This window comes from Vitis vinifera, chromosome 2 (genome assembly GCF_030704535.1).
Source record: "Vitis vinifera cultivar Pinot Noir 40024 chromosome 2, ASM3070453v1".
Taxonomy (NCBI): domain Eukaryota; kingdom Viridiplantae; phylum Streptophyta; class Magnoliopsida; order Vitales; family Vitaceae; genus Vitis; species Vitis vinifera.
In genome coordinates this window covers 4,706,729-4,730,000 of record NC_081806.1, presented here as the reverse complement: position 1 = coordinate 4,730,000, position 23,272 = coordinate 4,706,729, and the positions used below count along the sequence as shown (strand labels likewise).

Here is a 23,272-nt window from a genome sequence, read left to right as displayed (position 1 = left end):
TCCATTCCTCAGTTTGAGGGGGAGTGTTGAGCGGTAAATAAAATAGGAGAATTATTTTCCTATTATGTTAGTTTTCTATTTCTGTAAATAGATAGTTTTGTCAGTTTCCTATTATGTCTCTTGTTTCCTATTTCTTCTCTTGTAATATCCTATATAAACTATGTATAATCAATATAATAGATAGAATTTATTATTTTTCATCCCATATTTCGTGTCAAGTATTGTAAACTTTAGTGTGGAGTTATAAGTGTTTAAAGTTTTAAGTATTGAATCTTTCAAATTTTCTGTGTTGAATTTGATTTAAATGTTTGATAAAATAAAAAGAATTTAAATATGAAAACTTTTTATTTTGCATATTTGTCCTTGGAATTATGAATGACTTAAAAAAAATATTGCATCATAAACTTGCATAGAATCCATTTAAAATAACCTATTTTAATATTGTGTTATTTTAATACAATATTAAGTCACTTCATACAAGATCCCCTATCTAACTATTTAAAACTTATGTATTTATTTATTTTTAAAAACAAGAGCAGTTATTAATAAAAAGTTCTTGTTTCAACAAATAAAAAATAAATCCAATTTAAAAATTGAAAATATATTGATAAGTTATCAAAACATTTATTCTTTATATTAAAAAAGAAAAAAAATTAAAAAAACTAAATCCGGTTAGAAAAATTTAAAGTATATTAATGTCATCAAAATTTTTATTTTTTATATTAGAAAAGAAAAAAATCATAAAAAATTCATCAATTAAGCTTATTACAAGGATTTAGCATTTAAAATAAGTTGAAAGATAAAACTATAATCTAAAAATTGTAAATCCTTATAAATTACTTGCCATGTTTAACTTTTAGTGGAATTAAGGTTCATTTACTTGAGGATGAAAATATCGAAAACTCAAAGAATATATGTGGTTGGATTTTATTGAAATTTTGGGAAATATCGGACAGAAATTTAGAAAAAAAGAATTGATGGGATGGAAATTGATCAAAAGTCATAAAAATATTGAAAAAAACTCCAAGAAATGATCAAATAAGCAATAATACACATATTAAAGCTATATATATATATATATATCACATTTAATATTAAAATGATGATTTATCTAGTCTTAATGTATTTAAAAATATAAAAGAAATGATGTGCATATGTTTTTTTTTGTTTAAAAATATTTATAATTTTATTTAAAAGTTTATACTTCTGTTGTATTTAATTATTATGTAATAGATATTAAAAAAACTCATTAAGAAAATTATCATGTAGTTTAATGAAATTTGAAAATAAGACAATTAAATATTTTTATAAAGATAATGAAAATTTATTTACTTATGTAAGTTTTATTTTAATATTTTGTGTTCTAGATAAATTTTAAGGTAGATACTAGTATAAATATTTTATGTGCATAACAATTCATAGATAAAAAGGGAGCTTGGCCCTTAACTTGGCTTGCCATGAAACCAGGTAAGCAGGTATTTTGGGCCAAAACTTTAATCCATGCATTTGCTTAATAGATTAAGTTTTTTAACAAAAATTGAATGTTAAGCGATCAAAATTGGCTTACCCACAAAAATTCACTTTTTAGTAATTAGCCCTTTTATCAGACACACTTTTAGCTTTTAAAAGTGTAGTTTTGTAGATCACCCACATAGAATTGAGGGACTATACTTCTTATGTTAAATCTTGTTCTTGTTCTTGTTCTTCTGCCTGCTCCCTTAAAGTATTGGGGTGTTGGTGGGGTGATTGGGATTCCCAAATAATATTTAAAGAAGATGAAATCTAGACCATCTTTAATTCCTAAATTACATTTAAAGAAGATGAAATCTAGACTATCTTTATAGGCAAACATTGAATGTTAGTGTTTTCCATTCTCTTTCAAATGGTGCCGGGCATGTTGTGGTAAGAGTTCTATAGACAATCTACTTTTTGTATGACACATTTTGAGTGTGTGCACACGTATTATTGGATTTTGTTATTTTTCTCTTTCTTTCCCCTAGTAAGATAATGAAGCATTGCTAGATGTAGTTTGTATGCCAACACCTCCTTCCATGAAGTTCATGGTTCCTCTCTAAAATCTTTTCAAGGACTATTATCTGAAACTGACACGTTGATTTTAAAGTTCCCCTTTCCTTTTTTAACGGTTTTATAAAATCTCTACCATGATTTTTAGGCAATCTTAAACTCCCATAAGGTTTTTGGTGACTAATTTTTATTATTAGGGCTGAAAATTGAGCTTCATTAAAAGTGAGCACCAACATTTAGGATAATCACTGTTCTGGGTGAAAGTAAGAAGCATTTTGTTTCTCCATGGCCAGTATACCATTTAAACCAAAAGGTCCCAGAGGTGGCATGTGATTGAGTGACCCACCTGATTTAATTTTATTGGCTTTTGCTGAATTGTTTATATATCTACTTGCACCCTTATTATATTATGTTGCGTTTAATTATTCTGTTGCTTTTCAACCTTAAAAAATAATAATCTTTGTTATTTCTGTTTTATGCTTGTCATAGACTTTGGTTGCTTGTTATCATCCTCATAATCTTGGCTTACTTTAAATTATCTCTTTCTGTAATGTTTTTATTTTGAGTTTATGATCATCTTACATAATGAGAACTTTTGTCTTATGTAGGTTAATCTTTTTCATTTTTGGGGAAATTCTCACATAAATTACAACCTTCATTGAAGTTTCCTCATCATAGGCATAGTTGTCTTTTGGAGTTGAAAGTTAGAATGTCTGTTCTAGGTTGTCCTAACTAGCTACACCTTTATCTTATGGTAGTTTATGTTACTTGCATGTTCATTGCATCCTTACATGCGCATTCCTGTATCATATAGGTAGAAACCAAGCCATCCATCAAATGACATATCTAGGAACTTGAAAGAGATGTTTTCGGGAACATATAATTAGTGTACCCCTATTTTATTCTCCAACTTTATTCTTTCTGTGCAACATGATCATATGTGGAAATTACAATAGCTTTTGATAAGTTACTTTTGTTGCTTCCTTATTGATGAGTATACTTACATGGACATTGTATCATAGTTGTATAATCTAAAGAGTGATCTGAGCTAGAGGTTGGACATTGCCACATTTACATGTGGAAAATGACATTTGAGTGATTATAGGTGTTCTGAATTCCCCAAATCTTGCATCATAGTAGCTTGATTTGGAAGTTAGAATGGTGCAGTGAACAAGTAAAGAATTGCAAACTGGCTTTTCCATATGACTCGTTGAATCATTAGTCCTGGTTTGAGGATTTGTGAAGCATACCAATCCTTGTGTTCAAGCATGCTCATTGCGATAGGGGTTCAAGAATCGAGAAATGAATGGGTTTGATTGTGCTCTTTATTGGACATGTGATGGTTGAATTTTTTTTACTCCTTTTAACCTTTTCTTTGATAAGTTATCAGGCTTCTGACAGTCTCTTAAGTTATGTTTAGTTCCTAGAAAGTACAAAGGAAATTAAAAAAAATGTTACAGAAAATGATTTTCTCATGTTTGGTTGTACTATGGAAAATACAAAAAAAAAAAAAAAATATAATTAAAATTAGTTAGAAACTTATGCATTTTCAAATAATTTAATCTTTATACTGATGAGTTAACATAAATGAAATGGTTTTGAAGTAACACATAAAAATAATTTATTGAGTTTAAATCTATTTTTTATTTTCCTTCATTTTTTCATTCCTTTATACTTTTCCTCTCTATTTTCTTTCCCTTGCATGTTCCTTCAAATTTTCCGGGAATTGAACATAGGCTTACTTTTTCTTGGCTGCTGATTTTGCAGTGATGAAGAATCCTGCCAATCTTGCAAAGCATCAAGCAAACCCCAAGGTGGCTCCAGTAATTGCAAAGATGATGGCAAAATTTGCTGGGCCAAAGTAGACAGTTTTAACATCCCCATCACATTTGAGGGAGTTCACATTGTTCAGTTTATCATGCTTTACATGATTGGCTATCTTATGTACTTGGTATAGCTCTCATGATAAGATGTGTAGCTAGATTGTCTGGTCTTTTGCTTTTCAGTAATTGGCATAGACTGATGTTTGTTTACAGTTTTTCATCTTACAGAGTGAAAGGATTTATTTTGGCTGAGGAACTTTTCTGGCTTTAAATATATGGCTAAGGCTTTTCCATTGATATGTTTCAAGATTGGAATTAAAAGGATTTCTCTATGGTACCATGGAGAAGAGTGGCACTCAATCAAAAATGTTCTTGTGGTTAAAATAAGTTTCATTTCTTTGTACTATGCAATGGTCGCATTTCGTTATATCTAGGTCTTATTTCTTTGTACCTAGATCATATTTCTTTATCCCATGGCTTCATTTCTTCCTAGTTAAATCTTATTTCTCTAGATTGCCATACATGTTAAGCGCTTGGATTCAAATTTCAATATGTTACTGGATTGGTGCTATAGAATTTTCGGAATTAAAGAGTCATGGCTTAGGCCAAATTCCAGTAACTGTACTGCATATTGTGGAATACAGGTATTGAAACATGCCTCTTAAGAGACTGTAGAATTAATGAGATTCATGTGACTTTCCCACTGTAAATGTTATTACAGCTAAATTGTCTTCTATGTTCACCTTTACAGAACTCGTAAGTAGGTGGCCTATGAGTTACTACAACTGAATTAGGTTGCATTTGTTTAGACTGAATGATATCTTAAGTAAATTCTGCCCCAATTCCAGGTAAATCATTTAGCACGAGAATGTTATAGTGTGCGCTTCGTTGTTGAAGCATCTGGGCACAACATCATGAGTAGGGTGAAAACATCCCAACAAATTTTGGAAGCAATATTCGTCTGTTTTTTAACCTTCTTTTTCAGAGAAACCGGTCTTTTGTTTCTTCCTAGGGATCGCTCTGGTCCTGATGAAATAATAGTTCTGCCTACACCAGGAGATAAAAGTGATTTATGCAGCCAAACTACTGTGTCATGTCTCACCTTGGAAGTCATATGAGCTCTTTTAATCAAGTTGTGATTCACCCGGAAGCTGCTCTCCAGCAAAAGATGATACCCAGGCGGGATATGCAAGTTACGCAACGGTTTGTTATGTGTGTGTAGACTTGCATATTCATTGGTAAATATTATGGGCCACAATCCAGAATTCGGGTTTCCCTTTCTACTTCTCAGCAGCCACTGCTAACAGTTCAAATCAAATTAATTATTTCCGATTCTTTTTGAAAGTTGAAGTCAAGTGATCATAAAAGACCAATACCTTGAGAATTTAAGCTTTTTGAAGGCTTAAGAAGACCTAAGACTTTTTGTAAGGTTGCTACTTATTGATAAGCTTGAGTTAAATTTTTTTCATGATTTCAATAAAATCATTCTTCTTTCCAAAAAAAAAAAAAATGATTTTCAATAAAATTGGATAATTTCATGATTTTCAAAAAAACTCTAACCCTAATTTTTTCTAAGTTTATGTTGAAGGGTTGTGTGAGAATGAAGATATGTTATGGGAGGTTTCAAATCTTGATATGAGATTATTATTTATATACACTTTATAGTTCAAACCTTGATATGAGATCATTTTTACGTTTTATAGCGCAATCGGTTGAGATAAGGAGGATTCGGTTGAGTTGATTGGGCTTTGATTGGTCAAGGTATGGTTTGCACACTCTCTCTTCTAGTAAAGCGTATGTTTAGCCAATTGATCAATCGAATTGATTGCTTAAGTCATCGAAGGCATGAGTCCTATTGTTCACCTATTAGTGCATTTAATAATTGGCCACTAGTAATTGATTTAACTGATTATTTAATCGATTGAACTCTTTTTGAGGTTTTTGGGGATTTTGAGCTAAAAATCTATAAATTAAAGTATTTAAAAACATTTTATGGATATAAGAATTACCGCATTCAATTGAAAAACCAACTTCCTCTCTCATTGAAAGCTCTTACAAGAACTTCTATTTTAAAACTTGCTAATTTCTTAAGTCCACTTTCAAATCCTTACTAATTTTCATTCGTGTTGTGAGCTTCATTTGCTATTAGGATTGGAGATTACATCTTTACTTTTCTTCACTTTTGTGAGAAGTTTCTTTAATCAAGGTGGATGACTTGAAATATTTGTAAAGATTTATTGGAACATTGAAATTAAGTGTACAAATTAAAAACATGTGGTTCAAGTTTTGGAGCTAGTGGAATCCTTGTTCATTTAAGAACCGGGGAGAATGAGTGTAGACAGTTTGACGAACTAGTATAAAAGAATTGTATTTCATTTTCTTAATATCTAATTTTTACTCTCTAATTCATTTTTTTTTTTTCTCATCTTGCTATTAATCAAACTTTTCAAAAAAAAGACTGGCAGCTGACTCACTGCCCTTTGGAGTATAATTAGGTTGAATTAGTTTATGTTTATATTGACTATTAAAACATTTTATTCCTCTTATTTTCATTACGGGTTGGGAAGTGAAATCTTTATCCATCTTATCTCCTATCAGCAAATTACGTTCCTATATATTTAATTTATTTATTATTTAATAATAATTCTAAGTGTATATATTAGATGTACACCTTTTAGCTTTTAATATTAAATTTTATCTATTGATTATTTTTTTAGTATCTCTCTAATTATTATGATTCTCATGTTGCCTATGATCTCTTTTAGATTTAAATATTAAAAAATCCTTATTAAATATTCAAAGATACAAATATAACGGAAAGCAAAAAATAAGTAACGGCACAATGTTATGTCACCTACTCAGGTGTCCGAAGCCTTCCTTTTTGTTTCTTTTTTAAGGTCAAGCCGTTTCTTTGAAAGTACCTCTTTGGTACAACCTAGCAAAGCCTCAGTCTAAGACTGTCTGTGGCCGCCCCGGAGGTAGATCATCTAAGACTCCATTTGACCTTCATGTCCATACCTTCTCCTTCTCCGGTTGGCTGTTGCCACCAGCGACATCTCATCTTTCCAGATAAAAATGAGTCAATATCATGCTCACTATGTCCAATCAGATTCCATGGAGGAATTCCCTAATACCTATTCAGCTATTCTCCATAATTTTTTATTTTTTCTTTTTAGGACAAGAATGGGAAGTTTTCAATTCCAAATTAAAGCTGGGGAAAAGTAAACAAAAGCATGATTCTCATTCACCGAGTATAAGCTCTGAAATCTTTTTCAATAACCCCACCTCCTTCTCCGCAATTATTTTTTGCTTTTTGGCCGAACAGTTCACATTGACATATTGCATCCAACTCAACATTCACATGTATTTTTCTCACCAACCGCTATTTTCATCAGGCATTCATACAAGGCTTTCATGTCTCATCAGACAAAAAGAAACCATATTTAAGCTCCAGCCCAACCATAAAAAATTTCTATCAAGGGAAAGTCCCGTCATAAGAGTCATAAGACCACTAATTACGCTGTTGATTATTCAAACCTTTCAATTCTTACAGATATTCTGACCTTGAATCAAGACCCCAATTGTTATGGTTCTTAGGTAAGTGATTAGACCCCTTTTGTGCGTGTGAATGACGACTACTATAGGGATTAAGCTTAGTACCACAGACCTTTGATCATCAGCTGGTTGAAACCTGAAAATTGCTTTCTCAGTTCAAAGCTAATTGGACCTTCACGACTAGAAAATAAAGTATAGGTTTCCAGCTAGCTACTTAATCACTTAGGCTTCTTTTAAATATGGTGTTGATCAAATCCTTGATTCTTTGATTTAATGACGATTGCATTACCCACAAATTACGTCATTAGAGAGTATAATTAAGTTTGAAAGAGATAGCATTTAATTCATGTTTTGTGGAAAATAGTTGTTTCAACGTCTATGAAATCCAATTTGGTAGCTCGTGAGTCGCTTTTAAGGATGTGCTTGATGGTGTCTTAAGTCATAATTGTGCAATGTACTCTTTGGATGCCCACCATGGATACAAGTGGCAGCCTTTGCTGCCACCTTTCTCATACTCATAGCCTTTGAAACATCAAATATAGTTCCCACCCCCATGTATTATTAAACAGTACAGTAAAGATTTTTGTGTCTCAAATTTTTGTTCTATTAACTTCATATTCCTTGAATTTTCCTAATAAACTCGGTATTATGCTATGTTAACTGATTTAACAAATTCAATTCATTCAACATTGTGGTATTATTAATTGGGTTGAATATATCTTGGCAGATTTATCTTATTAAACTGAAGTCTCTCTGATATGATGTTGGGTGCTTACAAACTAAGCAAACCCCGATTTAGCCTTAATCAAAATGAAGTGTCATAATCACTTCTCCTGACCAGGTTTCGCCGACTTGGATTGATTTAAAATAGTTCTATTTTCATGGAATATACTCTGAGGTGAACAGTCAATAATCCCAACTTTAAGGTTCCATACTTCACTGCACCAACCAGGTTGTTATTGAAGCAGTGACAACAATAAAAGCTTCAACGTTATGCTGAAAAAAGAAAGGAAAAAGAGAAGTGATCATACAAAAGCGGAATTTCACCGATATGGAAGAAGTTAGGGCATTGGTCACTCTGGTGATCATGAACTCACAACTGCTGCTACCGCCATGGCTGACTGAGCCCCAACCAGACACATCCAACCTTGCAAGCAATGCAACCCCTTGGCTCCCTTTACTATACTAAGTATGAGCTTCACTTGCGTATATCCTAAAAAAACCAACGCCATTAATAAATTATGTTTGTATTTTTTCGGACACACTGATTTCCACATGATCGATGTTGAGTTGATTGAATTTTCTGGGAGAGCTTGAGAGCACAGCAGGTGTAAGTTGATGGAGACCGACATTTACGACCCAAGTTTGTGAGTCACTTCCCTTTCCTTATGGGGAAAGTATGTGCCATCATAGATGTACATATTTGAGAGCACAGACCAGAGAAAAAAATAAAATGTAACCAAGACTATTTGGTGTAGGAGTGTATTGCAAGTCAATTGATACATTTTTTTTTTCCTTTGTTTTTTTATCTTTTTTCTCTGAAGAGATTAGGACATGGAGAGTCAATGGTTTGCATGATGACCACATTGATTTGTTTATAGTGTCGACATTGACCTTCACTGTATGTTAGTTGAAAATTGGATGAAGCACATTGAGAGTAGGATGTGAACTTTAATTGGAAATCATTGGGGAAGATTATTGGGGGACAGTCGTATAATACTCGGTTTCACACTGATTCTCCTCCGTCACTTGGTTTATGGATGCTGAAATTACTGATTAGTACCTCCTTCACCATTATTTGGTTGAAAATCTACAATGATTAAAGAAAATTTTAGAACCCTTTTTAATAATAGTACATTTAAATCAAGGCTTTTTAAAATAATTTTTTTTTAATTATGTCATCATGATTTCATAATAAATTTTTTCTTTTTCATCCTCCTTCCTCCTAAAACCTTTTCTCTTTCATGATTCTGGTCCTTTCTTTGCCTCAATATTTCATTTAAAACTTGAATCAATCTTGACTATTTGATTTTAATTATATATATGAACTTGACCTAGATGGTTAAAAGATTTTCCTTTTTATCTTATCTAAGGCTATATTTGGTTTCAAAAAATTTCAAAGAAAATGAGAAGAAAAGAAAATAGAAAAAAAAGAAGAAAAAGTTAAAGGAAAACAAAAAATATATTCAAAGTTAATAAATTATTTTTAAATATTTTTTTTCAAACTCACTTAACTTATTTTCTTTTATCATATAAAGATTAAAGTTATGTTTGGTTAAAAAAAAAAATACTACGGAAAAAAAAAATATTAAGGAAAATGATTTTCTTATATTTAATTTCACTATAGAAAATATAAAAGAAAAGAAAATATAATTAAAATTAATTTAAAATTTATATATTTTTAAATTATCTAATTTTGCTATAATAGAGATAAATAAGTAAAAGAAATTTGAAGAAACAAATAAAAATAATTTATTAAATTTAAACTTATTTTTTTGATTTTTTCTTTTCTTCTACTTTTCATTTTTATTTTATTTTTTTTGTATTTTCTTTCAAAATTTTCAAAACTAAACATAGCCTAAATAATTTTAAAATGTATAATTTTTTAATTAATTTTAATTATATTTGATTTTCTTTTATATTTTTTATAATTAAATCAAATATGAGAAAACCATTTTTACTTAACATTTTTTTTTCTTTCCTCAATAACATTTTTACTTAATATTATTTCTAGAACTCATAATAAGCCTTTAATTAAAAGGATATGTATACCACTAGTGTGAGATATGTCGGCATAAACTAGTGCAATTGATTTTTCAAATATAATAGTGCGAAATTGCTGTAATGTTGCAAAAACCAAGCCAGAAATCATTACTTCCAAGAAAACAATATATAAATAAATAAATATATACCAAAAATCCTAAAACCTGAAAGGGTTAAAAAAATTAGGGTTTGGGTCATAGGTGAGAGCCTAATGACGTCCAACTGGAAGACAATTGAGGGAAAGGGTCCACATTCAATAACACGCACCTAGGCCAAGAGACCCAAGTCAAACGCTCCAAAATTTTGGACTATCAACCACCCCAAAATCCTACCTAATCTTACAGTTTATTATCTTGTTATTAATTTAACACAATAACTGTCCCAAAAGAAAGTCCATGCATCATATGACCACGGTGAGTCTGCGGAATCAACGTTCACCTATGACACGTGACATGTGAGAACGTAGAGACTCCCGTTGCCTTGGGCCACTGAATGGAAGAATCCAGAAAGACGCAGAGGTGGCAGATGGAGTGGCCCAATTGGCAATGGAAGAATCCAAAGTGGTGGTATAGGCGGCGAATGTGTGGCAAAATGAAATGCTGCGTCTGAATATTAACAAAGAACTTGGTGATAAAAATTGGTCAATGTGTATTTATGTATAATAAGACATGCACGCATTTGTAAGAGAGTGGGCAAAGTTGAAGTGTTGTAATGAACATATATGTTTAGTGGTGAGAAGCTCTCCAACGATGAAGAGGACCCCACAACGACTCTGTGAAGTTTGCTGTGTGGCTCCATCGATCGTCTTGTGTTTATTCAAAGTAATGTGGAAAAGGGAGGCGTATGAAGTGGGTGTTTCATTGTTTTTAAACCTAAGATGGATGGATTTGCAAGTCTCATCCTTGTCTCCACATAAGGAAAGGGATTTTCCTTCTTGTTCCCTTCTAACTTCTTGGTCAGAGGCTCGGATGGAGGGCGGAGGGAGATGTTCCGTACCCATCATGTAACCATGCTCTTCTCTGGATATGTTGCTCTTGTTGTAACGCGTAAAGGGACTTAACTGCTTGATTTATTATGAAATAAAAAATTTCAATCTTTTTACATTTGTCGGCAGTGCCTCAGAAAATGTCACAAAATATTTCATTTTTATATCTAAAGCAAGAAAAAAAGAAAAGGAAGATATGATTGAGACAATGCCAACAGCATCTCTATCATTCGTAGTGAAGCATTTTGAAGTTAGAAATTCATTAGAGTATACTTTCTTCAATGCAGTATTCCTGTTCCTAACACCGTATTCAGGATGGGCAGTTTTTTTGGCTAAAGCCATTACATTTCCTTTTTTCCTGCCTTTTTGTTCTCCAATAATTTTGTGGCAGCCAATCACAGTGAGCAAAATCATTGTCCATTTGAAAAAATCATCCTGCATGTCAGGGAATGCGAAGGAAGGTACAAGATGGTGGAATATTGTGATTGGCCTAGGTATCACAGGAATAGAAGGCAAAAAATAAAAAGAACAGTGGCGTTAAGGTAAATTTTCGGATTGGATGAGAATAAAAGGTTTGGAATCTAGTCGATCTGTAGCCCAGAATGAGGTTTTCTCAATTTTCTTATGAATAATACTTAGATATCATACCAGAGATATGACTTTATTATTAAAAAAAAAAGGATAATTTTTTATTGGAGAATATTTAGGTTAAGAGGAAATATAAAAACTTATGTATGTTAGTGTAATATGTAAAGAAACTAATGGGTCAAGCTATCATTTTAGATGGCTTGATGGGGTTTGATCAGATTGAAAGAAACCCCATCTAAGAGCTAGGGTCGACACATCGAAGGGTGGAGCTGGGTTGATTCAAAGAAAGAGCATACCAAAAAGCCACACAAGACACTTGGGTAAGTAGAATACGGACACGTAAACGTGGTGATGACGGAATGGATGATGGAATGGTTGAGTAAGAGTGCAATCACGGAGTGGATTGTGTAGGAAAATGGGAAGAAAAAAAATTGGATGGCTTAGATGTAGGCTGTGCCCTGGTGTCATTCATCATTCACTGTCACACATCTCATATATGGAGCTCAACACACACCAGACCGGTTGTTGCAGTTCCGAAGCTCCTTTCATTCACCAATGGTGGGGCCCTTAAATCTCTCTTTTCATATAAAGCATTTATATATATACATGTCCGAAGGAGATTGTCTGAGTGGTGTGATCATATTGAAGACTTTTATATAAAGGTGGGTGTGGGGCTTTTGAGTCTTTACAAGTTGGTGTGGTGTTTTGAGAGTCTTGTTCTATTAGTGGGTATTAGTGATGGGAAGACAACCTTGCTGTGACAAGCTTGGGGTGAAGAAAGGGCCGTGGACGGCTGAGGAAGATAAAAAACTCATCAACTTCATTCTCACTAATGGCCAGTGCTGTTGGCGTGCTGTTCCTAAGCTTGCCGGACTCCGCCGCTGCGGCAAGAGTTGTCGTCTTCGCTGGACTAACTATCTCCGCCCGGACTTGAAGAGAGGCCTCCTCACTGAATCCGAAGAACAATTGGTTATTGATCTTCATGCCCGCCTCGGCAACAGGTTTATTCATCTCTCTTTTAGGGTTCCTCATTATATGTATTATCTTTAGAGTGACATGTAGCGCAATTTTTTGCTTAACACAATTTGGTAAAGCCAGGAACAGCATTACTTTCCTGCATTAGGGTTGTGAATTTGGATTTTTTTTATAAAATATTAATTATTTGTAAGTGTTTGGTGCAGCGTTTTGAACAAACACGTGAAAAGAATGGGAAACCTTTCATTGGAAACCATACGTTGTTGTCTCCAATTTTGATCTTATCAATAATGTAGAAAGATGATGCACTATGAAGGAAAGTGGGTCTTTCCCAATTAAAACATTTGGACAAGCCCACCTAATGGTTTCCTTAAGTTGCTAACTATGGATAGTTGGAGTGACACCTAAATTTGAACAAACATTTTGTGACTGATATTTTATTTTTTTTTGTTAATTTATTTACATTTAGGAAATGTGATGAACACACTTGGTAAAAAGTTTAAGCATTAGATTTTTTCCGTAAAGTGAAGGCATGCATGATAGCCTTTTGAATTTGGAATAGTTTATGTTATTGATTATTCATTTGGCACTTGTTTAATGTGCCATTATGATACATAGTCTTATTTTAAAAACGTTGTTCATTGGTTTAAGATATGAATGCTGCCTAAAGGATTGTAGCTGAGTTGATGTTTACTAGAGGACAATATTCTATATTCCAAGTGCTAAATCCATCTCTGCAAGCAAACATGCCCCATAAAGTTTGTTTGATGCGAAGTCATGAGTTTTCTTTTCTTATGGTAATGGGTTTTGATTTTTGGTTTCCTTTCGATTATATAATGATTTTGTGTTGTTTGTGGTCTTTAATTACTAGGTGGTCCAAGATTGCAGCACGGTTGCCTGGAAGAACAGATAATGAGATTAAGAATCACTGGAACACCCACATCAAGAAAAAGCTTCTTAAGATGGGAATTGACCCAGTCACTCACGAGCCCTTCCACAAACAAGCTGCGGCTAAGGAGACTTCACCTCGGGCTGATCATTTTCCAGAAAATGACACCCATAATCTCCAGTTACCCGATTCCGACGGCATCATCAACTCTGATCAGGACAACTCCAGCTCATCACCACCCGAAAATTCATCCAGTACTGATGAGTCCCGCTTGCTAGACAGCGTTTGCAACGATGACTCACTGATGAATTGCTTGTGGGGTGATGAAATGCCACTAGTTGATGCTTCATGGAAGTTTCCCTCAGCCGGAGAGAACTTCAGTAACATGGGGTTACCATCGTGGGATGACAGTTGTGCATGGTTACTCGACTGCCAGGATTTTGGCATTCATGATTTCGGTATCGATTGTTTTAATGACATCGAGGTAAACTCGTTGAATACATTAGAGATGGGGGACAAGCACTAGTATGCAGCATAGTGGACAAGAACACAAAAGGGAAAAAAAAAAAAGGTTCACACTTTATAGTGCGCATGTTACAAAGTACCATGTCTGGCCTCACTATAGATTCTCTGTGATTTTATGTATTATGTTATAGAAATATTCATGGATGCTCCAAGTTTTCAAAAAAAAGGTTCTAAGAGGTTTTTCACCAACCAAATCGAAGAATGTTACTAAACTCGAATCATTTGAAGGAGATAAAGAAACCCCAATGCTTAAAGTTGTGTAATCTTATGTAAACGATAGGGACATGCACATTGGGCATAATTGTATACTTAAGTGTTAGGTGGTATTGTGAATATGAAAACCTTTTGTATATAGTGTATTTATTATGTTGGAAATAAGGAAGAAAAGGTTATTTTGATGTGGTTTTTATAAATATTGATGATCCAATTGTTGCATGCCGTCTCTTCTGTCTTCTCTTGTTTTCACCCAGAAAGGAAAAAATATGAAGTAAAGATGGAGTCTGTGGAATCATGACTCAACAGATTGTTGAACTTCACTTTGATCATTAAACTAGAGGAAGGGCGGCTGAAGGCCTTGTTTTTGGGTTTTTTCGCAGGTAAATCATACCACGCTGTTACTCCACAATGGTGATGATGATGCTATTTTACTTTTTTAGCATATTTAAATGGTATATATTTTACATAAGTCCAATACCGATTCAACACTCCGAGACCAATATGCCTCGGGACCTCAACCACAACTTTAAACCACGATTGTTAGTTCATGAGGTAGCTCAATTGGCTCACCCCATAACCTTTCTTTCATAATATTTTCTTTGGCCTTCCTCCTTTCATTGTTATAATTTGCCTAATAAAACTCTGTAAATAGCTAGAATGACTCGGCACTAGTATTTACAGGTTCAACCAAGCAGAATTCAGAAGAAAAGATCGAAGCATTTCTTGTTTGACCAAAGCATACATATTTTCGAATTTTGACATTTTGAAAGAGATTTTTTTTCCTTGGATCATTGATAATTATCACCCTACCCTCCCTTGCATATTTTCTATTCATTTAGTACAAAAGATTGGAAGCTTTCACTCGTCTGAGTGCCATAAGATTAATTGATTATCGCCAGGAAGTACGACGCCCAATATAATCCAGTGTCACCGTCACTTGGATTAATTTTATGGTATTGTGGTGCAACATATATAAATTAATATTGAGCCATTATCCAGTACTGGATAGAATATAGATATAAGATGATATTCCAGAGGAATCTTGATATGGTCCTATCCCCCGCTCCCCCTGCTAGCTAGTGCTACTGTTAGCTGTATAATATTCCTCATAATTTAAGCCTACTGATGAAACTCGAATGCACACGCACATTCCATTGAAGTCTCTCCGGAAAAAAAATGCACTTAAGCAGGCTGTCTCAGCACTAAATTAATTGCACTTTAAGCAACCATCTCAATCATGTCATCTCCCATCATCCTGATATGTCCATTGGCTTTAGTTCTTAGTGGTGCTAATGATAAGATTCTGAAACCATTGTCACCCTGACTTCTTCTAAACCCTAAGTCTCAAAGCAATGGTTTAATTCCGGATGTGTTTGGGTCATGAAATCATTTGCCTCTACCTAAACTGTTTCATTGCTTTGTTTTTAATGGTAGTGGGAAACGCAAACTAGCACAGATCAAACTCGATCACTGTGATGTATGCTTAAGATCAAGAAGACATAAAAGAAAAGGACATTATGAATTATTTATATATATATATCTCCATGTTTGACCCCCTATGTTTTAAACATGTGTTATCCTCTGCTAGTTGTTGAATTAATAAATGGAGGCATGGAACCATTTGTCAATGTGAACAAGATTAATGGAGAAGCTTTATTGTCAATGCTTACATTTAAGAATGGATTTAAGTCCATTGGATGATCAACACATTGTATTGATTATATCGTGACTCTGATTATTATATATAGGATAAACCCTAAAATTCAACACAAGTGATTTTCAAGATGAAGAGGTTGATGAAGAGCTGCTTTCAAATATCTCCTTTACTTCAGTAATTTAGGACCTCTCTACCAGAAAGAAAGGTGACGATGGTTTAGATGTTGATGACATGATTTAAAAAAGGAAAAGCTTCACAATTTTTCCAAGTAAAGGCAAAAATCATGCCAAAAGGATCATTATCCAACTCAGATGTTTTAATTTGAAAAGCATTGTGAGCCATGAATTCCTATGACCTCTAAAACATAGATAGGAAAAGAAATGACTTGATAGAGTTGGGGGACACCCTTTTGAGTTACATTTCCTTTAGAAAAGGAGGGGAAGGAGATGGCCCATGTAGCTGAATAGAATAGCAATTGAGAAGATTAATAGGGGGTGTGTGGATGGAAAGTGTGGAAAGTAGGAATAGGGGATGAGAGAGACCCTGCACCTAAGGGTGCCTCAGTCGCGCGTGGTGGCTGACCTGGCCTCTTAAAGAGGGGATCCCACTCAGTGGAATTTGTAATCATTCTGGTACTGCCTTTGTGTGATCTTCAATTCAAATGGGTCTTACATATTTTTGAAGAACAATTTTTCCTGGGAAACCCATATTGTCAACGAAGGAAAAGCTGCATACCTTCTTCTGTGTGAACGTACCATTGAGTAAAAGTCCCTGGGCTCCCCCAGTCTGGGACTTCTTACTATTGTGCAGTTTGTGCTCTGGAAATTCAAGGTGCAGGAGCCAAGTACAAAGCTAATGGGATTTTCTGAGTTTATTTCAGGGGCGGGAATATGAAAAAGGAAATTAAAATTACGATAAAAATAGATTTTATTTTTTTAAGACAATATTTTATTTCTATTCATATTTTTATTTCCCAATTTTTACATATTATTTCAAATTTATTTTAACTAATTTATATAAAAATCAAATAATTTAAAACTATTAATTGTGCTAGAGATATAGGAAAATTAAGACATTTATTTAAGGTACATCACATAAAACAAAATTATAAAATTTATCTATAATAATTGTTATATAATACATTTTTATAAATAAATCAAGACTCAAAATTGAATAAAATTTATATTATTATTCTAAAGAGATAAAATCTAAAAAAAAAAATTATTTCAATGCAATTTTTGTCAAACATGATTCAAATATTTTTATTTATTTTTTCAAAATAACCCTTTATATATATATATATATATATATATATATATATATGTGTGTGTATGTATGTATGTATGTATGTATGTATTTATATTTTAAGTATTAATATTAGAAGATATCTTTCCATTTTAGTTTTAAAGAATACTAGGAAGAGGGAACAAACCCTACAATCCACAGCAAAAGCTGCAAAACAACTTCACTAGAAGAAACAAGTTGAACTAAAATTATGGGATTTAATTCCTCATGTAGGATTTGTGGTAGTTGCATGACTACTTGAACCAGCAAAGCGGCAATTTTGATCATCAAATATGAGACTTGCTACAACAAATGAAGCGTTATCTAGAGATAATGAGGAGTTGAGCCATCCTCCATCGATCAGAGATAATGGTATGCCATGCTTCTTTTGCTTACCTACTTGATTAGGTAAGTATCATAACACAGCTTTTAAAGACTCAAGGCTCTTATGTGATAGGCCATCCAATGTCAAAAACAGATGTGATGAAGAAAAAAGCACATCCTGAGGGAAAATATCCCTAAGATTTTGTTCAAAAATCACATCTAAAGAGAATAAAAGTGATAAATCTTAGATTTTTAGGAGTTATATATCGATAATTTATGAACTTTAAACCTATTTTTTATTTTATTTTCTTATATATATATATATATATATATATTATTTTCTTTCCCTCAAATTTCTCAAGAACCAAACATAACCCTAAAATTATGAGATTTAATTCCCCATGTAATCCTCAACCTATTTGATGTAATCTTTCCTTATTTCTATGGATGATGGGGTGCATCACCTTGGATGTAGAAAAATAAAATTGAGAAATATAAAACTATACAAGTATTTTAAGAATTTATAAAAATATATTAAATATAAACAAGAAAGATAAAAAGGTTTGTATTAATGAATGATTTTATGTTATGAGTCAAAATCAATAATGTATTTATGATTATTTAGTATTAAAATTGTAACAAAAAATCATTTTAGTGGTTATTATTAAATGGAATTTTTTTTTTTGCATGTTTAACATTAAAATTTAAATTGGCATTATTAAATTAATGGTAAATTTAATTTTAGTCATTGGAGTTAATATAAAAGGATGGGTAGAAAACCAGTTAATCTTTTAGAATATAAAGAAATGTAAGTAAATAATATTTTAATTTTATAATTTTTTTTATAAGTGTTTGATAAAACTTAATACTTAATGATTAAGATGACTTTAAATTAAATTATATTTAGTTATTGATTTAAAATTTATTACCAAGTATCATTTTGCATAATTTCCTGTTTTTTATTTTTAAAAACAAAAACTTCTTTGTAAAAATAGAATATGTTGTGCAAAAAGTATAGAATTGATTTTTATTTTTATAAAATTTAAAATTTGAAGGGGTAAACTTTTTTTATGTATTAATTTAAACAGATTTTAAAGCTATTACTTTTTTCAAGCTATTACATTTAAGTAATTTTAAATTTTAAATTATAATATTAAATTATTTTATTAAACATATTTAATATACTTAATATCCCATAATTTTACTAAGCATGTATACCTAACATAGTTAAGTTATTAAGTTAAAATACTATCTAATAGGGCATTTGACAAAATTTAGTGCTTAATGTTTAATGACTTCAAATAACTTTACATTAAATTATGCTTAAGTTATTAATTGATATCAAATTATTAAATTGATTTGTTAAAGTATTTTTTTTACCTTAAGTTACGGTATTTTACCAAACATATTAAAAACTTAAATTTGGTCATTAAATTATCTTAATTTGATTTATCAACCGTCCTTTTAGCATTTAATATTTTAATGACTTAAAGATGATTTTTAAGTTAAATTATTTTTAAATCATTAAATCATATGAAGTCATTAAGTTGATTTTCAAAAATCCTCCAAATATGGATATAATAATTGAAATGCTTGCTCTGCCGGCAAGTAGCAAGACGTCATATCAAGCACTACATGATCTTCGACCACCCTTTGCCATTTTTTGCTAGTTCATGCATGGGTGGTTGGTTATGAATCACATCAAAAAATAGGAATAAAAAAATAGGAATCAAGCGCTTCAATTGGTAAACTTAAGCTCTAAAATTATTTCAATGATAAGAGCCATTAAGGTTATGTGTGGTTCTTGGAAAATGTGACTGAAAAAATAAAGAGGAAAAAAGAAAATAAAAAATAGAATATTAAGGAAATTATATGTTAGTTATTGTATGATTATCTTGACATAATTAGCTGATTGTATAGGAGCATAATTAGCCTTATATTAATGATTCTATAGCTATAATTTAGGAGAAGATTAGATCAAACATGTGTATATATATACTACATTCTGTTAATGAGAAAAGTATCCAATTTGAAGCCAATCTCTTTATTCTTGTTATGGTATCAGAGCCAGAACAAAAAACCACCATGGCTGGCAGTCAGAAGGCTTCTGGATCAGAAAACAAGACCATCGATTCTTCACATCCCCTCTATATTCATCATTCAGATCAACCAGGCCATGTTTTGGTGCCCATCAAATTAAATGGGGTCAACTATCAATCATGGAGCAAAGCAGTTATTCATGCCCTTATTGCCAAGAAGGGGACAGTTGAAGAACCATCGCAGGAAGATGAACCCTTTATGTTTGAACAGTGGAATCAATGCAACAGCATGATACTTTCTTGGCTAACTCATGCTGTTGAATCGGACATTGCTGAAGGAATTATCCATGCTAAAACAGCACGCGAAGTGTGGGTTGATTTGCGTGACCAGTTTTCTCAAAAGAATGCTCCAACGGTTTTTCAAATACAGAAATCAATCGCCACCATGTCGCAAGGAACGATGACAGTAGCTGCATATTTTACAAAGATCAAAGCCTTATGGGACGAGCTTGAGACATACCGTTCCCCGCTGACCTGCAACCAACGGCAAACACATCTCGAGCAAAGGGAGGAAGACCGTCTTATGCAATTTCTAATGGGTTTGAATGAGTCATATAAGGCAGTGAGATCCAATATTTTGATGATGTCGCCATTGCCCAATGTCCGTCAAGCATACTCTTTAATTGTCCAGGAAGAGATGCAACGACAAGTTTCTTCTGAGCCAACCGAGAATTTCTCAATAGCTGCCGCAGTCCCGGGAAAAGGAGGTAATCCAAGACAAAAAATGTGTGACCATTGTAACAGATCCGGACATACCATAGATGAATGTCGGACTCTTAAATTTCACTGTAAGTTCTGTGATAAAAGAGGTCACACGGAGGATAGATGCCGACTGAAAAATGGGAGCAATAACAAAATGGGACAATTCCGAGGACAACGTCCTTTTGGTCGTGGGAATCAGCCCTCAGCAAACGCGACAGAATCCCAGGAAATGTCTGATTCGACTTCTTCTAGTACAGTCCAGGGGTTCACTACAGAACAAATACAACAGTTGGCTCAAGCAATTCGTGCATTAAATCACAGTAATTCCGGTAATATTGACGCATATGCAAATGCTGCAGGTTTGATTCCATCAACTCTTGTGTCTGTTAATTCTAGTAGTACAAGTTCTTGGATTTTGGATACAGGTGCCACGGATCACATCGTTTCCCACATGTCTCTTTTCACTGATCTCAAACCTTCTAATGTCACAACTGTTAATTTACCAAATGGTGCAGCATCACCAATAACACACACTGACACCGTTATTTTTGATTCCCAATTGACCCTTAAAGATGTTTTATGTGTCCCATCCTTTAACTTGAATTTAATTTCGGCTAGCAAACTCGCAAAAGATCAGAATTGCTGCATCATATTATTTCCTGACTATTGTATTTTGCAGGACTTGGTTTCGGGGAAGATGATTGGCTCGGGTAAACAGCGTGGTGGTCTATACTACATGCATCCATCAGCAAATAAATCGGTTGTCTTTCATGTTTCTCAACCGTCTGACTTATGGCATTTACGCCTGGGTCATTCCTCTTTTTCTCGTTTTAAATTATTATCACATTTGCTTCCAGATATTCATAAAGAATTAGGAAATCATTGTCCAATTTGCCCACAGGCTAAGCAGACACGCTTGCCTTTTCCCAAAAGTTCAATAACTACAAAATTTCCTTTTTCTCTTTTACATTGTGATGTCTGGGGTCCTCACAAAATTCCTGCACATACTGGTTCACGTTATTTCCTTACAATTGTTGACGATTTTTCTCGTTGCACATGGATTTTCCTTATGCATCATAAGTCAGAAACACAATCTTTGTTAACTAATTTTGTGCAATTCGTCAAAACTCAATTCCACACAGATGTTCAAACAGTAAGAATGGATAATGGCACAAAATTTATTCCTCTTCGCATCTTTCTTCAAAATAAAGGAATCGAACTTCAAACCTCTTGCATTTACACTCCGCAACAAAATGGAGTTGTAGAACGCAAACATCGACACATTTTAAATGTTGCCCGTTCTCTCATGTTTCAATCAAATGTCCCACTTGAGTTTTGGGGGGAATGTGTTTTAACAGCCGTTTATCTGATAAACCGCATTCCGACTCCATTGCTCTCAAACAAATCACCATTCGAGGTCTTATATAATCGGCCTCCTTCACTCACACATTTGCGAGTTTTTGGTTGTGAATGCTATGTAACCAATGTTCACCCCAAACAGAAATTTGACCCTCGGGCATCTATTTGTGTTTTTTTGGGGTATCCACATGGAAAAAAAGGCTATAAAGTACTCGATTTGCAAACACAAAAAATATCAGTCAGCCGAGATGTATTCTTTCGGGAAAATATTTTTCCTTTCCATTCTAGTTCTTCTCAATCTCAACAACATTCACCTTCTCTTCCTTTACCGCTTCCCATTTCTTTCGATTCCACACCTCAACCGATATCTCTTCCTCGTTTTTTTCCAAGTTCCACTCCTCCCTTGTCGCATCACAATCCTGTATCATCTCCACCTTCCTCTAATACTGATGTTCCCGAACCTTTATCCCCAGAATCAGTTGCGTCACCCTTACCTTCTTCTCCATCTCCTTCTTCGCTTTCTTCCCCACCTTCCGTGCCCTCAGTACCCTCCAACACGTCAGCCCCTTCCCCCACCCATGAACCCCCTCTTCGACGTTCCACTCGTCATATTCAGCCTCCTGCCTGGCACCACGACTATGTCATGTCTGCCCAGCTTAATCATTCTTCCACGCAATCAAGTTCTCGTCAAGGTACAAGGTATCCCCTCTCTTCTCACCTTTCTTTTTTTCGTTTTTCACCCCATCATCGTGCTTTTTTAGCTCTTTTGACAGCCCAAACCGAACCTTCATCCTTTGAACAAGCTGACTGTGATCCACGTTGGCGCCAAGCCATGTCCACCGAACTTCAGGCTCTAGAACGAAACAACACTTGGGAGATGGTCCCTCTTCCTCCGGGACACAAACCCATTGGCTGCCGCTGGGTGTACAAGATCAAATACCATTCTGATGGAACCATTGAACGCTATAAAGCCCGTTTGGTTGCCAAGGGCTACACACAGGTCGCCGGTATCGACTATCAGGAAACCTTTTCTCCAACTGCCAAACTCACCACTCTTCGCTGTTTGCTGACTGTCGCAGCTTCTAGAAATTGGTACATCCATCAGCTTGATGTGCACAACGCATTCCTTCATGGCAATTTACAAGAAGAGGTTTATATGACTCCACCTCCTGGTCTTCGCCGACAGGGGGAGAATCTGGTATGTCGGCTTCGCAAATCTATTTACGGTTTGAAACAGGCATCACGCAATTGGTTCTCAACTTTTACAGCTACTGTTAAGTCTGCGGGTTACATACAGTCCAAAGCAGATTATTCACTTTTTACTAAATCCCAAGGTAACAAGTTCACTACTATTCTCATTTATGTTGATGATATCCTGTTGACTGGTAATGATTTGCATGAAATCAAGATGCTCAAGACTCATCTGCTCAAGCGTTTTTTTATTAAAGACCTCGGTGAATTGAAATATTTTTTGAGTATAGAATTCTCTTGCTCTAAAAAGGG

At 33.7% G+C, this 23,272-nt stretch overlaps 3 protein-coding genes across 6 annotated transcripts in view; all 3 read left to right on the top strand.

Moving 5' to 3' along the window:
- Positions 1–4,145, top strand: part of LOC100264431 (FAM10 family protein At4g22670) — an 11,454-nt gene extending 7,309 nt beyond the window's left edge. Inside the window, exons 11-12 of one of the 4 annotated variants that reach the window (XR_009467955.1) lie at positions 3,793–3,976; positions 4,077–4,145. Coding sequence is in view for 1 of the 4 variants with exons in the window: in XM_059743439.1 (XP_059599422.1) it covers positions 3,793–3,890 (98 nt within the window). In the remaining 3 variants the exon portion in view is untranslated. Of the gene's footprint in view, positions 947–3,792 lie in introns of those variants that run through there. The other 3 variants (XR_009467954.1, XM_059743439.1, XM_059743434.1) reach the window with 3 other exon arrangements.
- An 8,064-nt stretch (positions 4,146–12,209) lies between these two features.
- Positions 12,210–14,563, top strand: LOC100259031 (MYB-like transcription factor ODO1). The gene is made up of 2 exons (XM_002264114.5): positions 12,210–12,740; positions 13,586–14,563. Exons 1-2 carry the CDS (start codon positions 12,478–12,480, stop codon positions 14,127–14,129), a joined length of 807 nt encoding a protein of 268 aa, XP_002264150.2. The 5' UTR covers positions 12,210–12,477; the 3' UTR covers positions 14,130–14,563.
- Positions 14,564–19,694: 5,131 nt separating this feature from the next.
- On the top strand, positions 19,695–21,285 carry LOC132254891 (uncharacterized). Its single transcript, XM_059741907.1, has 4 exons — positions 19,695–20,769; positions 20,836–20,951; positions 21,090–21,170; positions 21,268–21,285. Exons 1-4 carry the CDS (start codon positions 19,695–19,697, stop codon positions 21,283–21,285), a joined length of 1,290 nt encoding a protein of 429 aa, XP_059597890.1.
- Positions 21,286–23,272: the final 1,987 nt, after the last annotated feature.

What these genes read in the sequence shown, in the direction of transcription:
- LOC132254891 (XM_059741907.1), top strand. Translation starts at nt 19,695, where the DNA reads ATGGCTGGCAGTCAGAAGGCTTCTGGATCAGAAAACAAGACCATCGAT. An exon ending in CGCATATGCAAATGCTGCAG is followed by an intron (nt 20,770 to 20,835) that starts GTTTGATTCCAT and finishes TTTTGGATACAG; the next exon opens with GTGCCACGGATCACATCGTT. An exon ending in CAATAACACACACTGACACC is followed by an intron (nt 20,952 to 21,089) that starts GTTATTTTTGAT and finishes TGTATTTTGCAG; the next exon opens with GACTTGGTTTCGGGGAAGAT.
- LOC100259031 (XM_002264114.5), top strand. Translation starts at nt 12,478, where the DNA reads ATGGGAAGACAACCTTGCTGTGACAAGCTTGGGGTGAAGAAAGGGCCG. An exon ending in CATGCCCGCCTCGGCAACAG is followed by an intron (nt 12,741 to 13,585) that starts GTTTATTCATCT and finishes TTTAATTACTAG; the next exon opens with GTGGTCCAAGATTGCAGCAC.